The 9,996-nt window shown below is 46.6% G+C and overlaps 1 protein-coding gene across 1 annotated transcript; it reads left to right on the top strand.

Annotated features, from left to right (window-relative positions):
• Positions 1-1,451: 1,451 nt before the first annotated feature.
• MYF5 (myogenic factor 5) lies at positions 1,452-2,790 on the top strand. The gene is made up of 3 exons (XM_071549948.1): positions 1,452-1,958; positions 2,375-2,450; positions 2,597-2,790. The coding sequence occupies exons 1-3, from the start codon at positions 1,452-1,454 to the stop codon at positions 2,788-2,790; spliced, it is 777 nt and encodes a 258-aa protein (XP_071406049.1).
• The last annotated feature ends 7,206 nt before the right edge of the window (positions 2,791-9,996 follow it).

Raw genomic sequence — 9,996 nt, 5'->3', positions numbered from 1 at the left:
CGAGCTGCCTGGCCGCTCTTTTCCTCGCCCGTGCGGATCAGAGGGCTTCCCTACCTGCCTTGCCGACTTGATCAGCGGTTCCTTGAGACAACTGGCTCGCCATGCCACCGCATTACGTCTTCCTGGAGGAAGGCTAACTGAAGGCGCCTTTTTCCTGGGCACACAGATCGGCTCCGAAGTGTTTGAACCACTGATGAGTCACTTGCTCTCCGTTTGAGTTAACCTAGGTCATATAATTTTATTCCAGGTAGGGAAGGTTTCCTTTGCCTTCTCATAATATTTTCCTCAGCTACAAAAGCCACATGGATGAAACCAAAGGATTCCCATGCGTTAGCAAATGCCTGTTAAATGGCTACATTACCACTCTAATGACCCTTCCACCGCTCCGCTCGGCTACTGCTGCGGCTGGGGCTCTGCAAGGCTTTTGTCCCCCGCTTGTGTAAAGTTACTTATGGATTGCGAGGTTAGAAATTTTACACTTCCAGGAGGGGTTTGTTGCCCTGACAGCTGGGACGCATCTGTAACGGTACAAGTTTGCCTGAAAGCAGAAAATTAGCAAGCCCAAGGCACTGTGCTTGACTGTTGTGTCTCTAGTAGCACCAAGTCATACGAGTAGGAGAAAGAATGGGAAGGGGATTTGTCTCAGAGCAAACACACTCACTTTTGTTTTGTGAGTACCTTTCCCTATGACCCGATCCGATAGCACTAAAATCTGGGGTTTCCCCCTCCTCATCTCTCCTGGCCAGAAGTAGGTGTGCATTTTATCCCCCAGTTTGTAAATTTAAGTGGTTGGTGACACAACTTTAACTATAGGACAAGCGCTCATTGAGATAAATGAGTACATTTTAGGTCTAAAAAGAAGGGTAGATGGTTTCAGGTTAGACCGGATCCACGGGCTGCGGGAAATAAAGGTATGCAAGTAGACATTGTAGGTGCTATGGGGAGGGGGGGTCAGCGTTAATTCCGTCGAGGCAGCGTGTGATGGGAGATGGGAACATCGGGACGAGGAAGGATTCTGTTCTAGGAAGGACTCTGTTGGAAATGTCAGTGGTTCGAGCGCGTCCACTGCCCCTCTTTCCATACCAAAACAGAAAATTCCCAGAATTGGCTGAAACTTCAGAGATGTCGCAACCAGTTCTGGGGAGGTCGTTCAACAGAAAAACGCTCAGCTCTCGGCTCTCCAAAGGAGCGGTGCGGAGCAAATTATCTCCTGGGGACTGGAGGGGGCTTGCCAAGACAACCCCCGGCAGGGGCTGTGGTGGGATATGCTAATAAAGACTGGCCGCTGCGGACCAGCCTCCCTTTCCATGTATATATAAGGGCCCCCCGCATCAGCCGAAAGACACTTGGTCTCGGGTGGCTAATTACGGAGGAAATTGCCCCACTGCGCTGCGGAGCGCCTCGCCGAGAGCCGGTGGCCGTCGTCCCGCACTGACGCCTCCACAGCAGGGATGGAGGTGATGGACAGCTGCAAGTTCTCCCCGTCCGAACTCTTCTATGACAGCTCCTGCCTCTCTTCCCCTGAGGGCGAGTTTCCGGAGGATTTTGAGCCCAGGGACCTGACCCCCTTCGGCGCCCACGAACCCCCAGAGCCCGTCTGCTCCGAGGAAGAGGAGCATGTCCGAGCTCCCACTGGCCACCATCAGGCAGGTCACTGCCTCATGTGGGCTTGCAAAGCTTGCAAAAGAAAATCCACCACAATGGACCGGCGGAAGGCGGCCACCATGAGAGAGAGGAGGAGGCTGAAGAAAGTGAACCAGGCCTTTGAGACTCTGAAGAGGTGCACCACTGCCAACCCCAACCAAAGACTCCCCAAAGTAGAGATCCTAAGAAACGCCATCAGATACATCGAGAGCCTACAGGAGCTCTTGAGGGAACAGGTAGAAAACTACTATCACCTGCCGGGACAGAGCTGCTCCGAACCGACCAGCCCCACTTCCAGCTGCTCCGATGGGATGGTAAGAGGGAGGCAGGAACGATGGGGCTGTGGGGACACCAAGAAGACTCACGGGCAGGTCCCCCCTCGGCCTAGTGTCGTGGGCCCAGTCTCCTGGGTGTAAGATAGGCCGAACGCATGCCGACATCAGGAAAAGGGCGGGCGGTTTGCCTAAACAACAGGTCCCTTCCCAGATGTACCGCTGAGCACGCACGTGGGCTGTCCGGGGATGTATGGCGGGCCGGTAGCGCTGCCCGCGGGCACCCTGCAGGCTCCCCAGTCCCCGGTGTCCGGGCGTCCCTTCTCCTCTCTTAGCGCGGCGCCGCAGAGGGGTTCGGCGTGGGGCGGGTGGGGAGGGAGACGGGGAGGGCGCTGCCCAGCGGCAGCAGCGTGGTCGGGGTGCGGCTGGGCCACCACTCGCCCCTCGCTGTCTTGCAGGCCGACTGCGGCAGCCCCGTCTGGTCGGCGAGAGGCAGCAGCTTCGACGCCGTCTACCGCTCCGAGATGGCCCACGGTAAGACGGGCGCGACACGCCCCGCCCCAGCCGCAGCCTCGGGGGGTAGAGGCCGCTCCGCAACCTCCCCGTGGCATCTGGGGAAGGCAGCGCGGGACCCCAGCGGTAACGCGCTGCCGTGTCCCCGTCCCCCACCCTCGGCGCAGCCTACGCCCCCGATCAGAGCAGCGCCCTGTCCAGCCTGGACTGCCTCTCCAGCATCGTGGACCGACTCTCCCCGGCAGAGGAACCAGGGCTGCCCCTCCGCGACGGCGACTCCCTCTCGCCCAGCACCAGCATCGACTCGGGGCCGGGGACGCCCGGGACGCCGCCGCCCCGACGGACCTACCAGGCCCTATGAAGGGCCAGGAGGGCCAGCACCCCGGGGCTGCTGCCCGCCCGCCGGGGCCGCTTCCCGTGCCCAGCCGCCTCCTGCAAATGCTTCTTGGGCCGCCGCCTCCCTCCCGGGCTGAAAGCAAAGCGCCCTTCCGGGCAGGCGGACCCCGGGGCTCGGGACACACATGCTACCCTGGAATCCCCGCTGCAAATAAAATGTGCTGTGAGAGAGCTGTCTGGCCGACTGGTTCTTTAAGTGCATTCGCTGGTGTGAGGGAGGGCAGCGAGACTCGGCTGCGGGGCGCGCGCCTGCATCCCTGTTCAGCTGTCACCCAGCCTCGATCGTCCCCGGTTCCTGCCTGCGAGGGGACCCGGCTCGTCACTGCAGTCTTGAGCTGTGAGATGTAGCATCTTGCCAGGCTGGGCCCTGTAAGCTTGTTTCTTACTTCAGTAGTGTGCGTAACTCTCTTACGGAAAAACAAAAATGTGGAGGGTTAAATTCTCCCACTATAGGCCCTTCCATGGGCACAGTTTCCATTATTTTCTGTAAAAGCGATATTTCATAGTCATATTTTTCTATCTTCCCCTTCCTCCTTTGCTTTCAGCCCCATTGAAGATCTTGTTTCTTTCCCTGGGTCTGAAGACTGACTGTGTATTCCAGGATTTGGCCCTAAAATTGCATGGTGACTCCTCTTAAAACAGCTGTGTGATCTAGTGCTGATACTGTGACAGGGAATTTTACTCAGTGCTCTGGCAGAGACAAATTTAGTAAAGTTAGTAAGAACAAACCACACATATCTCTTTCACAGGCCACGAAGTACATTTCACAATATTCACAAAGTGATATAGATTTATTTGCTTCTGATGACTATGGTCTTACGAGCCAGGATAAAAATTCATTACATGGGTCTAGAAATAACCACGTCAAATCTTCATCTGTTTCAGACTTAGCAAGTATTTCCTTCCAGACACTCAATCTAAGTCTTTCTACCATGAAAAATTTCTAGCTTTTTGCACTCCTTTAGTTGCAGTTCAAAACTTGCCTAGCCACCTCCCCCCCGCCCCCCCCCCCCCAAAAAAAAAAAAGGGACAGATGGAGAGATGGCCTCCTTCAGTGCATACAGAAATGACTCATATGATTCATACTCTGAGTGGCAAGGGATATGCACCTCACTAGTGTGGGACAATAATGTATTTGCCATTTGTTGTGTTTATGTTGCTAGCAGTTAGTGGCCAAGGGGCCTGGAAGTGGTATTTCACCTCTGATAAATCTTTCACTTGAACCCAGCCAAGCTTAGTCATGTCACCAAAAGTTACCACCTGACTGCTCTTTGGCAGCATCTCTGAACCAAGGATGAAAGAAGTCCAGCTTAGGGATGGCACACTGAGGGACCATGTCCTCCACAAAGGGACACAGAGAAACACACACCTTCCTGTCTGAACCCACAGCTGAGAGGTAGCAGGTGTGTGTCTGACATAGGGCAAGGCCAGCCTGCCCCTCATGTACAGCTTCCCTCAAAATCACTTTCTGCCCTTGCCACGTGACCTTGAGGTTTTTTCCTGCAGAGTATTTCAGGAGGACCCTTTACCAGAATGGCCTTCTGTGTATGTTCCAAGCAATTGTGGAGTAGAAAAAGTGGTTTCAAAACCCTGGGCTGAGATTGTGCAAAGGTATTTGCACACTCTTGTTGTTACAGATGCTTCAGGAGCATGCAAGTGCCTTAACACAAATAGTCTTTTGGGGGATCACTTTCTGAGCCTTCTGTTCATAGGAATCCTTATGAAAGGCTGTGAACATCACTGGTTGTATTTCATGATTTCTCACACATTGCTGTGGTGTTGCAGTGTTCACTACTCTTAAAGAAAATACCATCCCAAGGATACTGATTATTCCCAAGAATCTAATGCAGATGATTTTAAATTGTATTTTAAAGTAAGCTAAGCTGGAGAACCTTCAGCATTTCTTTCTGTACTGTGCTGACCTTGGCAAGTGATCTTGGGTGAAGTATGCAGAGTAACACTAGCAAATCACATGGTGGTAATGTACACCTCTCTTTGGCTGGCAGACATTTTAAGAGTTGCAAAAAGGTCAATACTTCTGAGAAGCAGCTTTTCAGAGTGTGAGAAGTATTCTGCCTGTGAGATGTTTGGTCATAGTTTCCTAAGTCCTACTAGGCTGGTTTACAATATGTGGGCTTTGTTACACATATCTAGGAAACAAAATCTTAATTACAGGACATCTATGAAAAAAGTTCCCATGAACATAAATGTGTTGAAATCTTCATAAAAAATGGAAGTCAGTGCCATGAAACTGCTTTTAATCTGTGGATTGGGAAGAACAAGATGTAAAGGTCTGTGGTCTTGGGAGATACACAGTTGTGGTCAGATTTTGCATATTTAATAACAGTAATTATAATAAATAATAATAAGTGGAACTGAAAAGAAAGATATGTATTCTATATGAACCATGCTCATCTAAGGAAGGTAGTGCCCAGAAACAGATATGGAGATGATGGGCTATAAAGTCTGAGCTCCACCTATCCCAACTCTTACTATGTGGCTGAGTACTTCAGGTTCTGGGATGGTGTGCAGTGGCTTCACAGGCAGGCGGGCAGGTAGGTGGAGGGATGCCTCATAGTGTCAGAATAATGAATATAACACAGGAGCTGCATGTTTTCTGACTGTCACTCACTGCAAGGAGGGGCATAATTCTGCATAATTTTTTAAAAAGATTAATGTTTAATTTTACCTCTGAAAATCAAACTTTTTTGGCTGATGATTGAGGGAAGCATCTGAGCTTTTTGTGGATGTGTGTAGAGTTTCTTGTGTCTTTTATCTTTTGTTAAGAAACAAAGCTGAGATCTTTACAGAAATACATATTTTAAATAGAAAAGACCCACTATACATTGCAAAACTAACATAGAAACCTGGAAAAGACCCCTTAAATACAGCATCAAGATAACAGTCCTGTTTTCTTTATGTTCAGATTTCTTGAGTTGCCTGTATGGAAAAACACGTATTTGGACTGTATAAAAAGATTGATTTCTTCTCCTGTGTTAAGGCTTAAAAGTGAAAACTTTTAGTAATTAGTTCTTGAAGGATGTAGGAGTCTTAATTTATACTGTTTCTCTAAATATGCCTAGGAACACTTCAAATTTATGGCTACATTTCAATGGAAATTCAGCATCTTCATCTTCGTCTCAGCCTGCTTGTCAGGAGCAGTCAGACTTAACCACAACAGGCAGCTCACTTCTTCCCATCCTAGACCTCTTCCTCTTGCCCTCTCTCCCTCCCTCACTCTCTCATTCTTCCTCCTCTGTAGAGTCCTTGACTCGCTCATCACTTCTCTTTACTCATCTCTGCTGGACCTTGAAGTCCCTGGAGGACCTGCAGCTGGCCAGCTGATGACTGCTGACCTTTGGCAGGCTCTGCATGGGGTATCAGCCTTACAGCGGGCCATAACTGCCTTCCTGGCAACTAAATACCTAATTAGCTCGGCCAGCTGGAGACTGGACTGGGATTCTGCTGACTGATTTGACCCTGTGTGAGGAATGGAGAAGTTCACCCCTAAATGTGGAGGGAGCGAGCAATGCATCAGTCCATGTAGTGCTGCCCCAGGGCATCAGGGACAAGCTTCTCCTAGAGCCAATTGGATTAGTGAAATGACTAAAAAAGAGACAGAAGAGCTGTTTTTTCCTTGTGATTTTTTTTGAGTTTTCTGTTGAATATTAGATTAGGCTTTACTAGTGGCCTGTACCCTCACTACATCTGATGCTGTTCATTCCATCCAGTCCAAGAGATACACACATCTGCCAGATCAGAGATGGATTGAGGAGGTTGTTCCCCTTCCCAGACATGGTACAATACATTTTATCTTCATTCAGCAGGTGCCCCACTTTCCTATCTGCAGGAGATTATGCATCTTGGACACTCATAGTCCTCATGCCAAACCCACTGTACTGCAGAGTCCAGCTACTTTCTTAAAGGTCTGCTTTCTTCTCTCCAGACCAGCTGTTAGCCACTATCCTTTTCAGGAGTCCACTTTCTTTTTGAGCATTAGTAACATTTATGAACAGCCTGGAAATTTGCTGAAAAATTATGAGGGCTATGATATCAAAGGCATTGCTCACCTGTGCTTGAAAAAGGTGATGTCATGATACATGAGGGTCAGCAAACCCAGAGGGAGATCAGAAAGCTAGTTCAGTGTATGCATTAAATCAAGTGCATTTGAATCTGACACCTTCTGAGAGGCCTTCAGACCTGGAGTAGCAGCAGAGGAATTAAATGTGTGATTTTTCTCTTTATTTCTCTGAATCTTTTATGAATCTATGCTTTGAACTGACACTATGTTCTGTTTTAAAAATCCATACAACATGTATGCTAAGTAAAAATCAAATCCTACTTAATTACACCTGTGTATAGCTCAGTGCAAAGACCTCACTAGCAAATGCACCACTGCTCCAGGAAAGGGGTTCATTTTTTTTTTTTTTGTAAATGGATGTATTTGAATCTGCTGAAAGCTCGTTCTGTTCCTTTCATTTCCATGTTTTAAGTAATGACATATGTAAGATCATGCTTGTTGTTTTATTGTGTCTTTTTACTAGTCTGAAAAAATACTAGATTTGGGTTCCTGTCCACTTCATGGTACTTTGAAGAAATAGAAAGACAAGGAGTATTTCTATTTTGAAAAGTAGTTCTACAATTGCTCTTTAGGACTGTCTTCAAACTGAACTAATAGAGCAATTCTGAATCCTTCTGCTTGAGTGCTTTAGAAAGAAGAGGAGGAAATGTCTCTTCTGGCAATGCTGAAGATACATCTGAAGTATAAATCTGAAATCCTTTCCTCAAATGTAGTGCTTCTGTGTAGACTTGTAATCACCTGTATAGACAGTAGAGATCACATCACAGCAAAAATTCTTTCTCCGATTTAACTAAATTGTCTCAATGACTTGATAAAGTAGCTTTGAAAACATTAAAAAACCTTTCCAGTGGGCCAGAATAGAGTTGGTCAGTTATTTGGGAGGTGACTCCTTTGCTTCAGTCCTCACTGTCAAGATTCTCTCTCTCTTGGATAGCATCTAGCTGTTATTATTAACAGCAGACCACAAAATTCCCTTCTCTGAATGTGTGCCTACCAAGGTCTGTCATTTTGATCCTAAGACTCCTACATTTGATTAAAGTTGTTCATTGAGCAAGCAACTGGCCTCTTTTTCTTAGGTTGTATGTAATTCTGTGAACTCCCAAATGTGAATTTTCAGCTGTAAAACTTCTGCAAATGGATTAGCACCATCCTTTTGGACACTTGCAGGACCTCAGTCAGTAGTGAAGATTTATGGAGCACTGAAACAATAAGATTTGGGCTCATAAATGCTGCATGATTAAATGGAGATTTTTCTGAGCCTCATTCTGAGTTTAAGCATTCACCTTCATCTTCCTTGCAAACTCTATGAGACCGTTTACCTTGTCATGGTGTAGTGCAGGAGTTTGTTCCTGTTGTGCAACTGGAAAGGAAGACACATCTCATGTAGGTGCCTCATGGTGGGAAAGGGGACATTATCACTAATCTGAACCTGTTTGCTGGCAGTACTGGGAATTCCCTTTGGAAGACTCATCAAGTGACAGGAAAAAGGGGGATCCTGCTGAAACCAAAAAGGGAAGCACAAAAATCAGGGAGGGCAGTTGTTGCACAGTTGTATATGGAGCTACTCAGTATGAAGTAAAGGGTTGGTGACTGCGTAACTGGGAAAAAGTTTAATAACTCTGAAATCCCTTATGCTGAACATGAAGTAGAGGAGAAACCAAGTAAACAAGAGCTGAGGCAGCTGTATCCTACAAGTGCCTGAAATGCACATGTTTAACAGGGTATAAATTTCTAACATATTTATTGCCTGGGTGAAATAAAAAAAATTACTGAATTCTGAAATGTGAAACATTATTTCTAAACTTTCAAATTAGTAGGACATTTAAAGGTGCTTTTAGAAAAGTGCTCATGAGATTGGACTTCTCAAGCAGAACTGGCCTGCTCTGAGGGGTGTCCTGGCCATGTCTGCCTCCCACAACCTGTGTCCTCATCTCTCTCTCTCTTCTGTGGAAGATAAGGAGTATGAGAAAAAAAGAAGCATCTATTATAGTATATAGTCTTGATTTAATACATCATTTCAGCAATACCCTAATTCCTTGTGTTCCTGTTTATTAAATGAATAGTCCTATTTTTATTAATGCTTTTTGTTGTCTTTTTTTCATCTATAAAAATTATATTGTTTATAAGCAATGCACTTGGTTACATAAGTTTGAGTGCCATTTGAGTTTAATACTTACAGAAAGAAATCTTTATCTTCATGTAAACTCTCTTTTAATCAGAAATAGTGTATTATAAAGAGATAAACAGCTAAGTTTACTCTTGCCACAACTTTACTGAAGCCCCTGGAGTTTCACTAGGAACAGATTTGGGCCAGAAGGTCTACAATGTAGTTACATTATATTCATTTTCTCATTCTTCAGAAATGGACTGTTTATGCACCAAGCTGTAAAGTGATATTCATGATGACTGAAGCCTGAACAACATTAAAATATCCAGATCCTCTGTTCCAAATCCTCTGGTATCCAAAACTGTTCCTTTGCTTTCAAAAGGAGGGGGTTATTGCTGCTGAGGGAAACAAGGCCAGGGGCAGCTTTAGTGCTCAAGCTGAAATAAGGACCAGCCTAGATATTATTGAGGCTTAAATGCAGTGAGCCTGTGTCTCAGATGCTGCCCTGGCCCCACAGGCCACCCAGTGCCCTCCCCCACCAGCCTTGCCTGCTTGCTCCTGTGGCAGAGGCTTCCCAGCTGATCCTTTCAGCTCAACAATCCTTGGGAGATTTTCTGCCCCAGCCCCCAGAACCACTTTCTCAGTGGAATTTTTCTTTAAATGAAAAGTGCTGTGGAAAATTGCTTTTCATTGCGATTATCATGGATACAGCAATTCACATGGCTTGCAGTGTTCTTGAGAGCCAGAGCCCACACTGTTCACACACTGTGGCATATCAAGTACAGTCATGTTTTCTGTTTTATTTGGCCATGATCTCTAGAAGTAGGAGCTTGAAATTGTGCTCACAATAACTGCAGTGTTTTTTCTATGGTCTTGAATGCCAATCAGCTCATACTGAATAGGTAAGATAACTACTACTGTTAGGTAGTAGTGCTGGAGACGAGTTCATTGCTGCAATGTTAAATCTTATAATCTGATCCAAA

This window comes from Pithys albifrons, chromosome 3 (assembly GCF_047495875.1).
Source record: "Pithys albifrons albifrons isolate INPA30051 chromosome 3, PitAlb_v1, whole genome shotgun sequence".
NCBI classification, from domain to species: Eukaryota; Metazoa; Chordata; class Aves; order Passeriformes; family Thamnophilidae; genus Pithys; species Pithys albifrons.
This window is presented reverse-complemented; position numbering and strand designations above follow the sequence as displayed.